The following is a 22,212-nucleotide window of genomic DNA, read 5'->3' as shown; positions in this document are numbered from 1 at the left end:
ACCAGCTGTAAGCACTTGTTCATTAATAATTATTATATTAATGACAATGATGCTGAACTGCATAATTTCTACAGTTTATAATTCATAAATTTCTATTATAGATTAGGAAACGGTATGGTCAATCTTCGAACAATTATCAAGTGTCGCCTGAATAAACAACCCGTTACAAGGCGGGTCTCGCGTGCATGCAGTGTAGAGCCATGTTAATTAGGTAACGTTTGCCTATACATAGCCATTTCGAGGTGTCAAGAGTAAACAATAGATTATGAATAACAGGACTGCAGTTTGACTTTGAGGGATCAAGAGTTCAAGAAATCAAGATAAAAAATGCTTAATTATATAAGGTAAAAATCGGGACCCTAAGACTCACTTCAAGTTATCAAGAACGAGTGATCAAGAACTTCAAGCGATCAAAGTTCGATCCTTTAAGAGTTACCTGTTTTTCTTTTCTATAAGACCCATCTCTTTAAAGAATTTATCCATAGGTTTAAAAGATATGAACAAAAGTTTTATTATTTTCAGAAATAATTTTTTATGAAAAAAATGAAACATCTTATTAACAATATCTGACATGATTTATTACATTTTTAACCGGGTTTTCCAACGGAAAAATCCGGTTATTAAAATGGTGAAAAGGGCGGGCGGGTCGGCGGCTGCCAAAAGGGTACCCTCATTGTACGGATAACTCCTCCTACAGTTTTCAAAATAGGAAGTTGTTGTTTTGCAGATCAACTGTACATATATCAGAGGTGTGCATATTGCTAGGATTTTGATTTCTGATTATTTATGAAAAAAATACCAGCTTTTGAACTTAGTCATTTTTTGGCAAAATATTGCATATAGGGTACCCTTTCACCTTATCCATTTCACTGGATACGGGTTGACATGGATTATGACAGCTTTTCACTTGTAAAAGACAGCTTTTCACTTGTAAAAGAATTTTTTAATGTTTTTTCGTGTTTTTGTAAAATAATTTTTAAAAACTTAACTATAAACAAATTGGGAGAAATTTTTTTGTCAGATGATGGATATTTCCTTTGGACACCTAAAAAAAATATAAAACTTCTTAACATTAAAAAATGTTATTATTGCAATTTTTTTTAGTATTTCCCCAAAACAATATTTTTCATATTTTCTTACTCTGTTGACAAATCATCTGAAAAAGCTGCTTGATGTTATAAGAAAATGTAAATAAATAATAAATGTTACATAAAAAAAATTGAATGAAAATAATTGCAAATAAACACAAAAAGTATTTTAAATTTAAGTTGGTGTGAAAGTTCCTCAGGTTAGAGTTATCCTACCCAAGGCCCAAACACCTTGGGGACTTTTCATTTCTGAGTTAAAGAAAGTGTCCTAAATATCATTTTGGAATAAATTATGCATACATATTTCATTATAGGCCTATATAAGTGAATATATTCGCTTTAATGCAAAACTAAGTCAGATAAATAAAGGGGCCCAATTAACTAATAGGATTTATGTATCCCAACTAGAGAGAAATTCATAGCCACCCTAAGGTGGAAAGGAGCGTCTGTCAATATTAATGTGGATTAAAGTATATTATAATTGAAATACTTTCACCAGTTTAGAATTTTCTTTCACAGTATTCAACAAAAAAAATTTTGGAAAGTTAAAAATGTTATTGTCCTCAACGGGATTCGAACTCATGACCTCCAGATTTGTAGTGAAAAATCTTTTTCTCAGAAACTAATCAGCCAGATGATTCTTTATAATTGTTAAGACTTTGGCCCCAGGACAATTCTTTGGCCTCACAAAAGTTTGATGTAGGTATATATCCCATATATAAACTATTGTTAAGGATCTTTTTGAGAACTGCAACACTCAACATATGATATGACTATAAAATCATCGTGTTAGAAAAGGGACTAATGATTATATACATAAGAATATCCAGGGGGGAAAATGGATTTTATTTATACAGGATCTACATATATTATTGTACATTGTCCAGATAGTTTGTATTATGACTCCATTAAGCTAATTTTATCATACCTATTGTTCCTCAGGTGAGCGATGTGGCCCATGGGCCTCTTGTTTTTTAAATAAAGTCAAAATATGTATGGTGATGATTGTGAAGGTGTAACAATGCACAGTTAAATCATATGCAGAAGTGGTGTATACATATGAGAGTTGGCATGCCCCTCTCCCTGATGATATCTAAAACTACCCAGTAAAACAAAACCGTACCACTATAAACAGAATCTTTTTCAACCGGATTCTAAAACTTCTGATTCTGATTTGCACATGAACTATGCAATAAATGACAAGTAAATTACATCTCATGTTCTCAGAATGAAAATGTCTTGTGTGTCCTCACAAAAGTTTTTGAAATGCTTAAAGTGACAATTTTAAGTGAACTGTCCCCAGAATTACAGTATCTCATGTCCTCAGAATGACAGTATCTGTTTGATTTGTAATGATCAGTGACAAGTAAAATGTATCACGTATGTCCCCAGAGTAACAGTATCTTGTGTCCTCACAATGTCCTCACAATGTCCTCACAATGACAGTATCTTTCCAAATGCCAAGTAAACCATGTGACAGGAAGTATCTTTGAACACCATGAATGTAGTACCAGCAGGTTTTTTGATAACTCTTTTTGACTCTGAATTTAGTTGTTTATTTTCTTACTGCAGTTTCATGCAATACAATTTTGCATGGAGTATATTTGGAAATGTGTACATGATGATGTTTTTCAACTTTGAGCAGCTTGCTGATGCTTCATTATATTGCCAAAATAACCTGATTTTAAGTTTTTTATATGAAGTTGGGTTTATTATCTGAATTACGTGTAGTTCATTCCTTTAATTGGTAAGTACATATTTTCACTTGACCTTTGTACTGTATTTGTTAGCTCTTGTCTGCAAAAGGAGAAGTCTCAGTATGGTTATGGAAGTCTTAGTATACATATGTATGATACACATTAATTAAAAATGTTGTTTTAACAGCAAACCTTATTACAGTTATAGTTATACAAAGAATTAAATACATACAGGTATCATAACAGAAAGTGTAAATTCACACGATTATGTCCATGTTCAAGGCAGGTCTTTCATCATATCAGGTAAACATTGAATGATCATTCTAAGTATTTTTAACCGGGGAAAATCCAGTTATTAAAATGGTGAAAAAGGCTGGTGGGCGGGAGGGCGGCTGCCAAAAAGGTACCTCTATTGTACTGATAACTCCTCCTACAGCTTTCAAGATAGGTACTTGTTCTTTTGCAGATCAATTGTACATATATCAGAGGTGTGCATACTGCAAGAATTATGATTTTTGATAATTAATGAAAAAATACCAGCTGTTGAACTTAGTCATTTTCTCGCAGAATATTGCATATAGGGTACCCTCATTGTACGGATAACTTCTCCTACAGTTTTCAAGATAGGAAATTGTTGTTTTGCAGATCAATTGCACATATATAAGAGGTGTGCATATTGCAAGAATTTTGATTTCTGGTAATATATGAAAAAAATATCAGCTGTTGAACTTCGTCATATTCTTGCAGAATATTGCATATTGGGTACCCTCATTGTACGAATAACTCCTACAGTTTTCAAGATAGGAAGTTGTTCATTTGCAGATCAAGTGTACATATGTTAGAGGTGTGCATATTGATAGGATTTTAATTTCTGATAATTTTTGAGAAAAAAAATACCAGCTGTTGAACTTAGTCATATTCTTGTAGAATATTACATATTGGGTACTCCAATTTTCTGGATACTGTAGGTAGAGTTTATCAATTCAGGGTTGACATAGATATGGATACAGTTCACATTAAAGAAAACCTGGTTTGCTGTCACATAGACAGCTTTTCACTTGTTTTACAAAATGCATTGGTTACTCTCTTTTACTAAATTATGAGGACAATCCTCATAATGGTTATCTCAAGTCATGTGACAGGAAGGAAGAAGTTTTTTTTTGAAAATGGAGGGAATAGATCACAAGTTTTTATTTCTGTTTGTATATTTTTGCATGAATTTCATGCTTAGAACATGTACTCTTTATTACACGGAATATTGGAAAATTTTCATGTATTTCAACTATGTGTTAGACTACATGATGCTTTTCATGGTTTTGTGCTTTATTGTTGTAAGGTATAATTAATCATTTGAATAATGGAGGATGTTGTAAGGTTACTGATAGCCATGCTTGTAATTTTTATTATCTTGGTAATCATATCTGTGATACGAGTATTATTTATAAAAATAAGAAGTGGAGTGCATTGCTCAACTCATGAATGGAGCAGAGATAATTAGTAATGGAATTGGAAAAGTGGTTAGTAGATCGCTTAAAATTGTCTTTGTATGACAAAATTTTGACAATGTCTTTTGTTTTGGTCAGCAGTGTGGCAAGTGAAGCCTGGAGTACACCAGAAGTAGAGCATGTGGGTACATGTGGTCAATCACATTAAGTGCAGGCACATGGCTCGACTTCAAAATATGAATTTTTTTATAAAAAGCTTCATACCTTAACTCAGATTTACTGAATTATAAGTTGTGTATTGAATTTAAATTTTAAAAATATATAATATGATGATTCATTTGTATGTAATTAAACAATAATTAAATACTTTCTCTGGTGATTCATGTGGGATATATATATGACGCTAGCATTGCAGAAAAAATACACAACTTGTATAAGCTTTGTATTAAGTGAGTAAAGGGTAAATGATTGCATATCTCGATATGAGCATTATTTGGATGTTCTATTCCATATATATGAAATTATTACTATGACATCAGATTGTGGAGTCTGTGAACTCATTGTAGTAGAAGTTTTGATCGATCTCGAAATAATCCACAGAAGAAAACCTCTAAAGCATATGCCCCGAAAAATACGGTACTACATAATTATAGAGGTATTCTGTGTGAGTAGTAGAAGATGATAAAAAGTAACATAATTTAAAGTGTAATTAATTTTTTCCTTTTTCCAGATCATGTCTAAAGCACCAATTTTAAGTACAAGAACTGGGCACTGGTATTGGGTACACTTCCCGCAAACACCAAAGAAAGTATTGTGGCCTGTCCAAGCCAAGGATAATGGAGGATTTTACTGCAGGAGTGACGATGCTTTGTAAGTGTTCTAAGATTTGTTGTTAATGCTTAAAGGTTAGATGTTGGAAATAGTTTACAGGTTAAATGAAGTAATCACTAAGTTGCATGTGTAGCATCATTAGAATTTAGAAATAATTAACCTATAGGAAAAAATAAATTTCTGAAAAAATTACATTTAAAATTAATATTTATTATCTACCCTATATTGTCTTATACATATAATTTTCAAATTTGAAATGTCCTATACACAATTTTCCACTATTCTCTAAATGTGGAAAATGCATAGTTACATATGCATCTTCCAACCTAATGTAAGTCATGCAAAGTGGCAGAGTTTCTATTCGTTAAAAATTATTTACATATCAGACAACACTTTGCTATGAAATTTGTTCTCATGATTTTATGCAGAATATTCCCAAAGCCTAATTCGAGAATTGAGGTATTTCCAGGAGAATTGGAAAAGTTCACAGAAATTGGCAATAGTAATAAATTTTGTTAAATTGTATGATCAGTTTAAATTGAATTTGGATTGTTTTCCCTTACAAGCAACATGACAAACACCTTGATTAAACATTTTCTGATTATAAATGAAATTTTGTATCAAAAAATAATGACAGTAATTTCCTTACTTGAAAAAAAAAAAAAAGCTGAGATTCTAAGGGGAAACAAATCAGATTTTGAAATTTTGGCCTTGTTTATCTGTTAGTTGTGATGGGTTATTAAAGCTACTTGGTCTGATTTTGTGGGTTTTATTGAGGCAAATAATTTTCCATTGATTACGAAGTTATAGACAGGGCTCAAAGTTGCGACTAAATAGGTCGCATATGCGACTTAATTTCAGGTTTTGCGACTTAAATTAAAAGCCAGTCGCTATTTGGCAACCAAAAATATATGCCTGGTTCATTTTTAAAAATTTAACATTGGGTTAAAAAAATCTTCCAAAATAAGCAAAATGGCGGACTATTCAAACAACATGGCATGTTTCAGTCCTATATTATTATATACTAAGAAGAGACTTCGTCCAATGGAAGTTTTATATGCAAAACTGCACGAGACAAATATGTTTAGTAATGTCTGTGAGACTATAACATAACGTGAAGGTAAACTTAATTTGTTACGACAATGTGAAAGAACTTCGTACGAGATTATCCTTTTACATGTACGTATCCATTGAAAATAATGTACAATTTTGGAGATTTAGTTGACGTGTCTCCCAAGAATCTGTATTAAAAAAACTTCTAGTGCCAGGAAATATTATAATAATGTGTATGATGTGTCATTTTTGACCGATATGATTGGATGAATGGGAATTTTTTTTTTTTTTTTTGCCAGACGTGCAACATGCAATAAATAAAACCTTTTCAACAACACACTTCCATTATTTTCTACAGTATATTTAAGGAGAGAAAATATGCAGATATCTTAATGCTACATAGTTTTACTACTGGCGACCTGAATTTGAAAATGACGAGTTAAATTCAAAGTAGGTTGCCATTTGGCGACTTCGTCCAAAAGTCTACTTTGAGCCCTGATAGATTTTCATGTATTTTCACCAGTAGAATCGATCTCCTTTCAAAGTTATAAATATTCAAAATAAATTAAAAACATTTTTATAGGCAAACAAAAATCAAATCTTAATGCATCAATTGTAAACAAATCAAACTTCAGATAGGTTTTTTGAAAATGTACGTAGGACTATCTTTGATTTGCTAACACAATTAATTTAAATTTTTTTTTTCTTTATTTATAACAAATGACATATTCGTAATACAACCATACCAGTCTCAACGTTGGGGGTGAATTTTAATAAGGGGCGAAATGATGCGGTACACTTGTATGTATTGTTTGTTTTTTAAAGAAATTTTGTGTAACATTTTCTCATTGAAATGTGGTTTAATTGACCGGCAAAACTACTGCAATGTTTATTATTAGACACATACTCAGCAAAAATATCATTTAAAAGCGATCACAAAATTCGATATAAAATCGGACCAAGCAGCTATAACATAATTTACTGAGTTTGTTTTAAATAAGGCCAAAAACAAAAAGTTGTGTGTTTAGGGTAACCTAACCTAACCAATCCTACCATTTTTAGATGTCTGTTTTTATCCGCTTGTTAATTTTATATTATTTCTATTTAAAAATCTGTTTTTAAATATGACACAAACAAACATTTTTAGGATTCATGCAGAAAAAAATATGATTAAATAAAAAAAAAATCCCTACCTACCTAACCTAATTTTTTCATCAGTGTTACCCTAAACACACAACTTTTTTTTATAGGCCTAATGGTTAATTCAAATATATTTACATTCCACATTTTTTTTGCATATTAAGTGTGTGTAAAAAGTGACTGCAGGTATAGTACCATAACACAGAGTACTCAATGGTTAAAATGATGAGTTTTATTATGATGTCACAAACGTTGAACACTGTAAAATGCAATGTCGCAAGTAAATATCAAAGTTCAGGCTTGTAGCTGTTGCAGTGGCTCTTCTAACAATTTAAGCTTACCCTTAGGATAAAACAGGAATTTCAAGGTAAAAATCACATTTGTAGACAAGGCAAGAGTTAGAAAATATGTAAATACAAGTAAATATCGGTATCTCGAACATGGGATATCTCTAATACCCCGGTTATGTCGAAGTCGGCCGCCGGTCCCGGCCGTTTTCCCTATATATAGGATTTAAAAAACTACTGATATCTCGAATACGGTTATCTCGAATACCCCGCTTATGTCGAAGTATGTTTACGGTCCCAATAACAAATTTTACCTGGGTTATCTCGAAGTGAAGTCAATTTTCCGGTCTGCTTATCGCACCCCGCATGTCGTGTCCTCGTTATTCTCGCCCGCAGCAATTCACACCTTTTCTCAAGACGGATAGTCTATTAACTCCACGCTTAGCCAGTGCAGCTATCGATGACACGGTAATTGTTATAACAGCTTGGGTATATACTCCGGTGATTGATAAAACAAACAAGTTCACAGCTCCCAAAAGTAAGCACCCCTAACATTACCGATAATATGAATAATGATGCACGCTACTTATAAAGCAAACAAGTTCACGGTCACTCAATTACCAAATAGCGCAGCGTAAATTATCGTATAATCGATATCGATGCATGATCAAAGTGAACTTCTTCTTAATGAATAATATACCAAAAATATATTTAATAACACAAATCAAACAATTAACACATTTGTCTTTGGCTATAAAAGATGGTACAGAATTCTGTACATCATTCAACGACATGTCTCAACACAGCAAAGACAAGTTGTATACATGTACATTATGCTTGTATGTTTGATTAAATGTTATTTAAAATAATTGTAACGTTTCATATAAATTCTTATTTAAGTGTATATGTGCAATGTCTATAAATAAAACATCGTTTCAATATTCCGTCTTTTTTTTCCGTTCATACCGGTTCTCAAATTATAGTGCATATAAGGACTTCCTGTGTTAACATGTCAGGACAAAAACAAAAACGCTAATGGAGGCGAAGAATTTCGACTTCGGATATCTCGAACACCCGGATATCTCGAAGTTTTTCCATGGTCCCCCGAACTTCGAGATATCGATATTTAACTGTATAATCATTAAATGTTATTTATTGAAAGATACAGTCTCATTACTGCAGGGGTGTATGCATACAAATTTTCATAACAGGCTAATGTGCATTACTTAATTTGTATGCACACACCACTGCAGTTATGACACTATATCTTTCAAAAAATAATACTTCAATGCCTCAAAAAAACATATATATGTGATATATGATTTCTAGATCACCTGTATAAATTATGATTTTCAGTTCTCTTGAGTCATTGGTGACCTATTGGCAATTTTTCATCCGTTGTTGTGTGTTAACATTTGGACATTTTAGTCCTTCTCCAAAACAAAAAAAAATACAGAGGCTTTCACTTATTCAGATAGTGACTTGCACTGAAATTAGTAAAACATGTAATTTCATAGGCTTATAATCGTGGCATCAAAGAAATTCTTTCAATTTTACATTGGGATAGAAGACTTTGAATTATATGAATAGGATAAATTTATCTTTTTATTATGAGGTAGTTAATTATCTAATATCATTTTCTACAAAAATGGGAATCAAAATCAAGTTTCTGAGGTAAATAGAGGGGTTGTTTAGAAAATCAATCACTTCCTCTTTTACTTCCTGTCAAAATGGCGGCCACTTTGGAACCATGTTTATGAGAAAAATTTTCTTTTGAGCATTAGCAAACAAAAAGACTTAATGCTATTTCATTGGTAATCCAAGGTACAGAACGCTAAATTGTTTAATCTAATTATTGGTTAATGTGATAATTTTTGAAAGACAAATTGACTATCGGTTTAAAGCGAAATCCACTGTATATTTTGAACATATTTTGTGTTTAGCATGATCCAAATCACATTTCATGAAGTAAACTTTTTTATAATGTCTTAAAATTGCATTCATGATTTTTTTGTAGGAGCATTTAAGAAGAAACCTAAAACATTACAATGTTTTAAAGAGGATGTAGATTTTGCTTTATTGCAAAATACTGCAAATGGCACTGAGTCTCCCACAGTGGCAACACAGGATTTAATTCCATATCGTGAAACACATCAAACTGCTGACAGCATAGAAATAGAAGTCATGGAGACGGGATCTTCTATCCAGGATTTGGGCCCTGTCATGGAGACAGAATCTATAACCAAGACAACAGAGGATTCGAACTTGATGCCTGAGAGGCAACAAAATGCTGACAGCACAGAGATGGAGGATTCAGACCTACAGCCAGAATTTTCAAGTAGCAATGATGACAATGAAGTTGATCCTGATTTTGATTTTGACAAGGAGCTTAAAATGATAAGACAGACACCAGAACCTCCCACTGTGATAACAGAGGTTTTGAGCTTGATGGATAGGTCGCCCAAAAGTGCTGGCTGCACAAAACTTGAAGTCGTGGAAAATGAATTTCTGACAACAATAAAGAATTTGGGCCCATTGCTGGAAACACCGTGTAACACTGACTGCACCGATCTAGAAGTCATGGAGACAGAACCTCTATCCAAGACAACAGAGGATTCGAACTTGATGCCTGAGAGGCAACAAAATGCTGACAGCACAGAGATGGAGGATTCAGACCTACAGCCAGAATTTTCAAGTAGCAATGATGACAATGAAGTTGATCCTGATTTTGATTTTGACAAGGAGCTTAAAATGAAAAGGCAGACACCAGAACCTCCTACTGTGACAACAGAGGTTTTGAGCTTGATGCCTGGGAGGCAACAAAGTGCTGACAGCACAGAGATGGAGGATTCAGACCTACAGCCAGAATTTTCAAGTAGCAATGATGACAATGAAGTTGATCCTGATTTTGATTTTGACAAGGAGCTTAAAATGATAAGACAGACACCAGAACCTCCCACTGTGATAACAGAGGTTTTGAGCTTGATGGATAGGTCGCCCAAAAGTGCTGGCTGCACAAAACTTGAAGTCGTGGAAAATGAATTTCTGACAACAATAAAGAATTTGGGCCCATTGCTGGAAACACCGTGTAACACTGACTGCACCGATCTAGAAGTCATGGAGACAGAACCTCCTACTGTGACAACAGAGGATTCGAACTTGATGCCTGAGAGGCAACAAAATGCTGACAGCACAGAGATGGAGGATTCAGACCTACAGCCAGAATTTTCAAGTAGCAATGATGACAATGAAGTTGATCCTGATTTTGATTTTGACAAGGAGCTTAAAATGAAAAGGCAGACACCAGAACCTCCTACAGATTATACTCCTTCCATAGATGATCCAGAATATTTTCCATCAAGTGATGAAATGGATGACAGGTAGCAACCAATGAATTTTTTATAATTGTCCTAATTTCAGTTGATTAGTTTTTAAATAAATGCATTTTCTTCATAACCCAACAAACAAAATTTTAGGGGTATATAGGAACCACCATGTTCGTCTCTCTGTTTGAAAACAATTTCTGTCTAGATATAATTTTGAATTCTGATGATAATTTCGAGGTAGATTTTATTTTGGGAAATACTAGTCTCACCTGCTCTTAAGCCACCTTTAATCATTGGTCACTCCCCATGAGTGGCCAGTTTCAATCCCACCAGTTTAGTTTTTCACGATATTTTAACTCATTTAAGCGGCCACCTGTTTAACGTGGCCATTGGTTGGTGATTTTAGGTCTCGTGCTTTTAATATGCTTGTTTTCAACAGCCATTTTGTCTGTTTTGTCGCATAACTACTGACTGTGACACGTGACCCCGTATCTAAAGAAGCCAAATTTGAACAGCTGAAAATGAATAAATGACAAATAATCATCTGTGTATTTGAATTCTGCTAGGATTTAATGAGATAATTGAATATAAACACCTATTTTGTGTTGTTTATATAGTCAATTCATTACCAAGTTTTTAAACGGCCAATCTTGCGCTTAATGTACATTAGCCCAATTAATCATGATTTTTAGTATAAATTAGTGAAGCATTGTTTATATAATTATATGAAATGGAAGGTAGAAAGTAGAGGTGTAACAATACAGCGATACATCGATCATATTGATTGCGAGGGCCCACGATACGCAAATCGTATCGTCACATGTGTATTGTGATACACAATATGAGATAATTTTCATTGACTTTCTAGAATACTTACATTGTATACATAACATGAAGACATTAAGAAATTTCAATTAAAGTTAGTTATTGTAAATTTTGTTCTAATCAATTGAATTTTATATCTCTAGAGTTTGTTGATTGATTCTGTAAGAAGTTGACTTATTTTCTTTATGCATTATCATTCTTTAAAGAAGTAGGCAACATAGATAACAGATTATTTATAGATGACAACTAAATCGTGATACATGATGTATCGCATTAATATATCGTGATATGTATCGTATCGTGAGGTGGCTGGCGATACTCTAGCCTAGTAGAAAGAGATCATCTTATTTAGAAAATAAGACCATGGCTATATAGCTTAGTAAACAAGGCATGTCCTCACATACGATATCAGAGATCATGTTTTTTGATTTTGCATTACAATAATTTGTAAATTAAATCTATAACACAAAAAACAAAATAAACAATAAGATTTTTTTCCAGAAATCTTTTTAAAATGAAAACAATTTCATATGACATAACTTCTTAATTTGTTAAATTTGATAAATTTTATGTTTGAAAATGAATATGCTCAGGGTTTTCTTCATTAATTTTGAAACCTGGAATAAGAAGCCATCTAAGTGGCCAGTTTGTTATACTCCCACAAGGGGCCTCTTAAAACAGGCGCAACTGTAGTTGGTTTTGTCTAAAGTAGTTATGGTATGAAGTTATGGTATTGTATAAACCAGATACAGATGTTCACCAGAAATTTACACGAGCAGATAATTTTTAACAAAGGATGAATCATAAATGGCGAAATTGGGACAAACATTGTTAATGAGGCACAAAATTGAATTAAAAAAAAAACAGGAAGACCACTCTTGCCAGCATTTTTGGAGTGCAAATTCTCAAAATGTGCCCCTTGAAGTTGGGTTCTGGGGTTTTTATAGAATGTGACTTAATTATGTTCCTCACTTCCTCTTTAAAATTTGTCCTCAAGCTGGATTAGTATCATTTGTATTAGTATTAGACAGTTCCAGTTTTTTTTTTTCAACTTTCAAGTTTCAAGTTGTTTTTCACAGATTCATAAATCAATTAATTATTAATAAAATTATTTCAGTGATGTGGAGAACCAATGTGAAGTTTCAGTGTTTAAAGAGAAGGAATGTGCTCAGTTCCCAAGTACTAAAAAGGAAAAAACGGTATTGTTTATAAAATAAAATACTATCTAAATTGTAAAGGAGTAAAGCAAAAAAAAACACTGTTATTTGGATTTTTCTTTGGGCCACAACTGTTTTTATTATATTTATTAAGATCAAAATGTTAATGAATGCCGAAGAATAAAACTTGTGGACCTTTAAAGATCATTTCATTTAATTTGTATTTTTAGAAACTTGTGCATACAGTTACTGCACAGAAGTATTAATGGGGTCACCATGTCATGTAGTTTTTACTATTGGAACAGTTCTTCATGCACAGTGAAAACACAATACAACTACCATTGCAACAGAATGCTGCATCAAATTCCATAAGAAAATCATGAAAATATGTGTGTGTTTTATGCATTTCTTACGTAAACACTAAAATTGAGCTTATTTAATTTCAGGTGAAGAATTCATTCACAACATCAAGGAAGAATACGGGTAAAGAAAAATTAAAATGTCTGAAATATATGACCTTTATTTTTTTTATGTGGAAGACTTGTTTGTTTTAAAGCCATTTCACTTAAATTTTAACAGGTGTTGTTGCTGCAGTTGAAAAGAAAGATGGGAACAGAAGAGTCTACAATAAGCGTCATGCCTGCTTATTCTGTGGATTTCTGTCATCAAAGATTTCTGTGCATTTGACTAACATGCACAGTAATGAACCTGCAGTTGCCAAAATATTAGCTAAACCAAAGAAAAGCCAAGAGCGGAAAGGCATGTGGACCCTGCTACGAAATAGGGGCAATTTTGAACACAATATTAAAGCCCTTATGACTGGAGGAAGTCTCATTGTGGACAGGCGACCTAGCCAAGAAAAGCCAGTGGATGACTTCCTTCCATGCCCATATTGCTTGGCTTTCATTGTAAAAGACGACATATGTAGACATACAAAAAATTGCCCATTTGTAGATGTTGAACGAGACCAACATTCAGTTAAGAAAGCAGCAACACTTCTTTTGGAGGGCTCCACAAACAAATCTGATCAGGAGATGATTGCCATCACAAATGGCATGAAAAATGATGAAGTCACCCAATGTGTTAAAACTGACTCTCTTTTGTGCATATTGGGGACCAATATGATAAAGAAGGTAGGGAAAGACCGCATTACTAATGTGAGACAGAAGTTGCGTGAACTTGGACGACTGTTGCTTGTCTTGAACAAGCTAAACTCCCCATGCAAGTTCTTCTTTGATTATCTATGTCCTGAGCATTTTGATGATGTTTTAGACGCTGTAAAGAAACTTTGTAACTCAGAAGATGGGCAGACGATGAGAGGATGTGAAAAGTATGAACTTCCTTCTTTAGCTTTGAAACTTGGCCATTCTTTAAAAAAGCTAGCACAAATTAAAGTTGGGCAAGCATTACGGAAACGAGATGATATCGGATTAAAGGAAGCTACAAACTATTTAAAGCTTCATGAAAATGAATGGGGAGAAAGGATAAGCAGCCAAGCCAATAACACTCTGGCTGAAAGAAAATTCAACCAAGAAAATGTACTACCACTTACTGATGACATAGTTCGTGTAAGAGACTATATTTTGAAGGAAACACAACTGTTAATGGAACAGGTACAAACATTTCCAGATATGAGAAGTTGGAGAAAACTAGCATATCTCGTGTTATGTAGAGTATGCATCTTTAATAGGCGAAGAGGTGGGGAAGTTGGGGCCATGCTGGTGGAATCTTATGCAAACAGATGCTTAGAAGCGGGCAAAAATTGCCAAGAGCTCGTGGCATCATTGAAACCGATAGAAAAAAAATTGATGGAGAGGTAAGAATGGTTTTAAGTTTTATTTAATTGCTTATGGGGTCATTTGGAAGCTATACTGTTTGTGTGTGTGTCCATCTATTTGTAGACATAATGTTGTCCAAACCAGTGTTATGAAAATAAAGTAAAGTTATAGCGAAGTCCTAGGGACCAATGGATTTACCTTCAATTGTTATATCTGTAATTCATTATATCCATGCAAATAATGAATTCGCAATTATAACTATAGTAATTCACAATATACATCTTTTTTTTCACCAGACTACAATTTTTGCTAATTGAGGCTTAGAATGAAAATACATTCTTTTGATACCTTTAAGGGCATGGTCACGATTTTGGTCAAAAATTATTATTCAGACTTTAATGTTTACAATGCTTCAGTTAGGCATCTTTAATAGGCAACCACAATTTGAGCGTCATTCGTTGAGTTATAAATGAGTTACAGAGCTTACAATTCTTTGTAAAATGTAAACAAAGCATTACTATATTTATCTCGCTACATACAAATGCCATCTGCAATGCAGTGCTAGGTACATGTAGTACTAAAAAAATCATTTTATACATTTCTATTAGTATTAAAAAAACCCAAAAAAAACCAGCACAATAATAATTCCATTGGAAGACCTCAATTACGTAGTGGAAATCTTCACATTGTGGAGATCTAGGGGAAAAAATTGAAAATAATGAAAGATAAGTTGCGTCTCATCTTATTATAACATTAATTGCTGATCATTGAATTCATTTAAATCATAGATTAATAAATAAATAAATTTGGACTTGAAGTTTTGGCTGTATCAACACTATTCCATTGTCTTTTCAGTGTTGAGTCTTGGCTTTCTTTGGCCTGTTAAACTATTCACAGTCTACACTTAAGAGCAAGTGAAGTGAGTGTTGTAGCTTTTTAAACACATCAGTTTTGTATTACAGACTACAACTTGTAGAGATCATGGGAAAACGAAGCAGAAATGTCCCAGTAATTCTCACCCCAGATATGATCCAGGGAATTGACTGTCTTATCAAGTACCGGGAATCTGCCAATGTAAACTCTTCAAACAAATACATCTTTGCTGCTCCTACCACTGCAAACAGCTACCTCAAAGGATGGGATGCGCTTACTGCAGTTTGCCAACAAATCCCAGACTTAAAAATGCCACATCTAATAAAAACTACGAAGCTTAGGAAATACGTTGCAACTGTGTCTCAGGTACGGTAAATAGTATTCTATTGAAAATGGGACTTGCATATGGGAGAGAGGGTGTATAATTTTGTACAAATGGGGATCAGTGGAATATTCAAGGGAATCTTTGTGATTCTTTGATGTTTCTCTGGATAAAAAGACATACAGGATATTTATTGCTTAATAGTAGGGTGGGAAGGAAACCATATTCATTTCATTATTTATTCAAAGCATTCATTTTTATATTGAACATATTTGAGCACAAGCAATGATTTCCAACAATGGACCAGTGAAAAAAATTCCATACCCTGTTAAAAAATAACTTGAATTTTCTGTGTATGAGAGTTATTAGATATATTTATAGATATATTTATCCAAAGGAGAGAGTTTTACCCTTGTGTGTGTTTCTCTCAACAACAAATTTCTGTCGCATTCTTCTCAGCCACTATTAATCGCATTTGCTTGAAATTTTCATACACTCTTGGTTAAAGTTTGCCATATGGTGAGATTTATTTTTGTACCAATCAGACGTCAACTTCCTGTTAGATGACAACTTTGTTTATTTTTAGCCTAAATTTTCGAACAAATTTTTATGCAAAGATTTTTCGGCCACTATTAATTGCATATGCTTGAAACTTAAACACATTCTTTGTTTAGGTATGCCATATGGTGGGATTCATTTTTTAACAAATTTAATGTCAACTTTCTGTTAAATGTCGAGTTTTTTTTTTTTTTTTTACTTCAATTTTGTATATATATTCACATCAGAGCTGGGGTCTCACTAGTGAGCATTGGCTCACAGATATCTTGTTTTCTGTAAAAAAAAAAATAAATTCTGATGTCACTATACTTATTCAATTTCAGTGAAAAATCACTTATTTGTGGAAATTTTTTTGTTATTTAGCATTTTATTAATGTCACTGCAACCAAGCCACAATTTTTAAGAGATGTACAGTATTTTCAAGAAAAATGTAGTGAAGTTGAACTGAACTTAATAATATTAACATAGAATTATTTTTATCTGCAAGTTTTCACAAATCTGTTAGGAATGTGCGACAAGTTTTTCATGAAGTTGCAAAATTTGAGTTTAAGTGAAACTTGATTACCATATTTAACGCTGTGTGGTGTGCTTATTTCCACAGATTGTTGATATGGGGCAAAGTGATGAACTCGAGTGGTTGGCATCACACATGGGACACTCATTAAGTGTCCACAGGTCTTTTTATCGACTTCAGGAGAAAACACTCGAACTTGCAAAAGTCAGCAAGTTGCTAATGGCTATAGACAGAGGTGTGTGCCACAAATTTGCTGGGAAAACGTTGGACCAAATGTCTTTAGAAGGTAAAGTTAATTGTTATAACAAAATGTGAGGTGTTTGTTCAATGTATTTGCATTTGTTCAGAGTTTAAATGTTCTTAATTTTTACCAGATATTGAAGATATAGCAGAGGATGAAAAGATTGATGATGGCATTCTTCATAGCATTGAAGAGGATGAGGAGACTGAAGCAGGTGATAATTTTGAATAGACTTGTTGGGCATATTTTTAGCTCAAATGAGCTTTTCTGATCAAAATTTTTCTGGGGTCATAAACTTTCGACATCAATATCCTATAAGAACAAATAAACCTATAAACTAGAAATCATTTTTATTTATGCAAAATCAATTTAGTTTAACTATAATTTTACCATAATGAACTAACTTTAAAACTCCTAATTTGATTCAAGTTTCAAGTCTCAAGAACTCTTGATCTCTTGAACTTGTCTCCTGGTCCCTTGAAGTTCGAAATTCACCTGTAGTTCAAATGGTTTTCAGCCAATAATTAAGATCCCAGTGCTTAATCATCAGTTTACTTTTAAGTACTTTTTAGTGCACTAGATAAATAAAATTTGACTAAAAGGATGATTTACCATTATCTTGTGTTAAATATAGAAAATGGTTTTTTGACTGGGAAACATCAAGTGCATGATTGCTTAAGTACCATTTTTAACTAATAGTGTATAATTATATGAACAAAATCATATGTTAAAATCATACTTGAGCAAACCTGCACATTATACTTCCAAAGGTAAAATATGAAGGGAAAATGATTTTTTCATTTGATTGCAAAATCGTAGGAAATAGTCCATTTTAGTGACGTCATAGATGAACAGCAAATGGACAATGATGACTTATATCAAGAATAATTTGATAGACATCCTCTGTATAATGTTTAATGAAGATTTGATTTTGATCTGATACTATTTAAAAATTTGTTTAAATTGGGGGCAGATACTTGATTATATCCTTTATATTAGATCCTTTTATAATCTACTGTTTTAAGAAACTATTTCTTAATGTAAAGTAGCTGGAGGACTGTAGCTTCCGGTCTGAAAAAATTTGGATGGAGGACCTGGGAGCTACAGGGCCACCCATTGAAAAAATTGTATATTTATTGCGCAGAAAAACGTGCGCTAATTTTCGACTAATTTACCTAATTTATGCGCAAATTCTGTGAAAACAATTAGTACCATTAAATTCTTCATGCAATTTACTACTGATAGACTTTCTAACTGAACAATTTAAATTCTTAAATTATTTGGCCAATACTTTCTTAATTTGGTATGAAGCATCACCAAAAAAAAATTCATAAATTATAATTTCTATGACCCTCATAACCCACGAATTGTACGGGATGGGCCAAATTAGCCAAAATTTGACCAGTTATCATACTTTCTATACTTACACACATCTATTTAAAAAAAAACAAAAAAACATAATAATATCTTAAATTTCATGATTCAGACTCTGTGGCAAGGCAACATGTTTAGGAAGGGTAGGGGATGATTGATAATCGTCTGCTGATGTTGAATTAGAAGTGAATGCATTTTTAGAAAAAAGTAAGCTCTCTACCAAATGGGTCCTGTTTACAAATATGTTATACTAGGGTACTCAGTTTGCTGCTGACTGCTATGGGCCTTCGTCTGTGGTTTTGAGGAAATTGGGGTATTTCTATATATAACTGTACAGGAATAAAAATATTGCATGTAAAATGATGTGTCTTAAACATTGTTTGTTATATTTAGGCATAGAAGATGCTGAAGAAAGTGATAATGATGCAGATGGTGAGAAGAATGAAGCACCACACTCTACCCCCTTGGTTAGTTCTTTTTTCATATTATTCATTGTTACGGATTATATGAAATACTTAAGCATTGTAGCCCCACATATATCGTTAAATTTGTGATTTGTCATTTGCATGTGCGCAGGTGCATGCATGCATTTTCTGACTTTATTAAATCAATATTATACATTGTTAAAATATGCTTGACTGAACAATCAAATGCCTATTCTTATTCATCGTAAAATAAAGAAGAATACAAGTTTAACCAGTCAAAGATCAGGGCATATTATGCATGTTTGGAAATGCATTTTTCTTCCCATTATGACAGTGTTAGTGAACATTTTAAAGAGATAAACTGGAAAAGAAATTGCATTATGAAATAAATGAATACCGGTATAAAATTTACATGCATGATTGCAAAAGCATGCATGCATTCTTGGCAAAACAGAGTTTTGTTTATACCCATTTAGAGCTTGCTTTATTGGCCTGTAACGCTAATTTGATTCTATTCAACCATTTTTTGAGAACATACCCTAACAAAAATATGCTGTAGGATAATAAAATAATCGTAGAAGAAACAAAAACAAAAATTTCAAACTTTTTTTGTAATATAATGTAACTTTACAACATTTGCTTGAATTTCTTGTCATGATATATAACTTTATCTACAGATGGATAAGAAACAATTGAAGAGCCAAACTGAAAGAAAAAAAAGTTCACAAGGTATAATTTAGATTTCCCACTTCTGTTGGTTGCTCACAACTACGGTAGTAATTATATCATCAAATTTGAATTTGTTATAAATATGCAAACATAAAAAGGGGAATTGATGGGTTTTTTTATATTAGCTCCCCTGAGCTGAAAGGTCAAGTAAGCTTTTCTGATCACATTTTGTCCATCTGTCCATCCATCTGTAAACTTTTCACTAAAACCACTTGTCCAATTTCAGCCAAATTTGGCACAAAGCATACTTATGAAAAGGTGAAATTAAATTAAAAAAATTGAAAGGCTAGTCTTTATTCAAAGCGGAGAAAACCTCGAAACTAAAAATCTTCTCAAAAATTACTGAGTCAAATTCAACATAATTTAGCATAAATCATCCTTAATATGAGAAGGAAAATATAAATTGTAAAAATAAAGGGCCAATTCTTTTCCAAATTTGTGCTTAGTACAAAATAATAATCAGCCAGGAAAGCTGAAACTTGTGTGGAAGCATCCTTGGGTAGTGTAGATTTAAAGTTGTGAAAATCATGACCCCCGGGAGTAGGGTGGGGCCACAATGGGGGGTTGAAGTTTTACATAGGAATATATAGAGTAAATCTTTAAAAATCTTCTTCTCAGAAACTAATCAGCCACGATAGCTGAAACTTGTGTGGAAGCATCCTCAGGTAGTGTAGATTCAAAGTTGTGAAAATCATGACCCAGGGTGGGGCCACAATGGGGAGTCGAAGTTCTACATAGGAATATATAATGTAAATCTTTAAAAATCTTCTTCTCATAAGCTAATCAGCCAGGAAAGCTGAAACTTGTGTGGAAGCATCCTCAGGTAGTGTAGATTCCAAGTTGTGAAAATCATTCCTGGGGGTAGGGTGGGGCACAATGGAGGGTCGAAGTTTTACATAGGAATATATAGAGTTAATCTTAAAAAATCTTCTTCTCAGAAACTAATCAGTCAGGAAAGCTGAAACTTGTGTGGAAGCATCCTCAGGTAGTGTTGATTCAAAGTTGTGAAAATCATGATCCCTAGGGGTAGGGTGAGGCCACATTGGGGGGGGGGGTGTTAAAGTTTTACATAGGAATATATAGAGTAAATCTTTAAAAATCTTCTTCTCAGAAACTAATCCAGTAATCCACTAAGCCAGATGATTCTTTATTATTGTTAAGACTTTGGCATCAGGACAATTCTTCGGCCTCACAGGAAGGTTCAGAGTTTGATGTAGCTTTATATCCCATATATAAACAATTGTTAAGGATCTTTTTGAGAACTGCAATACTCAACATGTGATATGACTATAAAATCATCCTGTTAGAAAAGGGACTAATGATTATAAACATAAGAATATCCAGGGGGGAAAATGGATTTTATTTATACGGATCTACATGCATTATTGTACATTGTCCAGATTGTTTGTATTATGACTCCATTAAGCTGATTTTATCATACCTATTGTTCCTCAGGTGAGCGATGTGGCCCATGGGCCTCTTGTTAGCTCACCTGAGCTGAAAGCTCAAGTGAGCTTTTCTGATCACATTTTGTCTGGTGTCCATCTGTCTGTAAACTCTTTTTCTCTAGAACCACTGGGTCAATTTCAACTAAAATTGGCCCCAAGCATTCTTTGGTGACGAGGATTCAAGTTTGTTATAATCTTTCAAGAACAGATAATATAAACTTATTTAAAACTTGTTGGCATTTTTCAAAAACCTCTAAAATCATTCTGTGACCACGCCCGGATGTCTGGTACATAACTAGGCGATGGTGCACGTTCATTTGGGGAATTAAGCTCAAGGGGAATAAGTAAATTAAGAATACACAAAGTCCAAATGGCAGGATATGAGAAATGTTTTATTAAAGATTGAATGTTAAATAATCCAATCTACACACGCAGGTAACAACATTAATGAGCAAGTCTTGTTCCTAACTGTAATTTAGAGGAGGGGGCCTAAACAGATGAATTAGAAATTTGTCTCCTAACACTCTACATGATTTCCTAGCTTCGTCCTACATCCTTTCAGTCCGAAGTCTCAAAGCTAACTCTCTCTAAAAGAACTCATGTACGAGAATTAATTTTCTCTATGAATTGCCTAAGGTAAAGTTGTCACTTATGGCTAATCAAAATAATTAAGTTATCAGTGTCATCCCTTTGATGTGATGAAGTCAAAGTGGTTTTGTTTACCCTAACTAACAACTATGAGTGCCCAGTGCCATGAGCAGTGTCACTGACAATAAAGATTAACAATTACTGTGAAATCACTAAATATTCTAGGGGATTAAGCAGTAAACAACAGCTTGGACAACCTTAAGAAATAAATAATAAGGAATGCTTTAGATGTCAATAAGCAATTGCTAAGTATGGGAACATATAAGATAAGAATAAAGTAAAATAAAGTAGACTATGAAAATATATGCTAAAGTTATCAAAAGTGAAATGGATGTCATTTCACTGGTGATATGCTCCCCCTACTTCACAAAAAGATTTCTCCTGAAATCTCAGAATACCATAAGTCAATCCTGCCTTTTTTTTTTCTTCATAAATTGCAAAATTAATGACACA

At 33.2% G+C, this 22,212-nt stretch overlaps 1 protein-coding gene across 1 annotated transcript in view; it reads left to right on the top strand.

Annotated features, from left to right (window-relative positions):
* The first annotated feature begins 1,621 nt into the window (after positions 1–1,621).
* LOC136272848 (uncharacterized) overlaps positions 1,622–22,212 on the top strand; it is a 30,919-nt gene continuing 10,328 nt past the window's right edge. Inside the window, exons 1-10 of the mRNA XM_066075622.1 lie at positions 1,622–5,100; positions 9,559–10,921; positions 12,810–12,891; positions 13,296–13,332; positions 13,429–14,665; positions 15,590–15,866; positions 16,982–17,180; positions 17,269–17,349; positions 18,903–18,976; positions 19,612–19,663. Coding sequence (XP_065931694.1) covers positions 9,726–10,921; positions 12,810–12,891; positions 13,296–13,332; positions 13,429–14,665; positions 15,590–15,866; positions 16,982–17,180; positions 17,269–17,349; positions 18,903–18,976; positions 19,612–19,663 — 3,235 coding nt within the window. The 5' untranslated portion in view covers positions 1,622–5,100; positions 9,559–9,725. The remainder of the gene's footprint in view (positions 5,101–9,558; positions 10,922–12,809; positions 12,892–13,295; positions 13,333–13,428; positions 14,666–15,589; positions 15,867–16,981; positions 17,181–17,268; positions 17,350–18,902; positions 18,977–19,611; positions 19,664–22,212) is intronic.

The sequence above is a fragment of the Magallana gigas genome, chromosome 1, assembly GCF_963853765.1.
Source record: "Magallana gigas chromosome 1, xbMagGiga1.1, whole genome shotgun sequence".
Lineage (NCBI taxonomy): Eukaryota > Metazoa > Mollusca > Bivalvia > Ostreida > Ostreidae > Magallana > Magallana gigas.
Note: the sequence above shows the minus strand (reverse complement) of the source record. Positions and strands in the feature narration are given on the sequence as shown.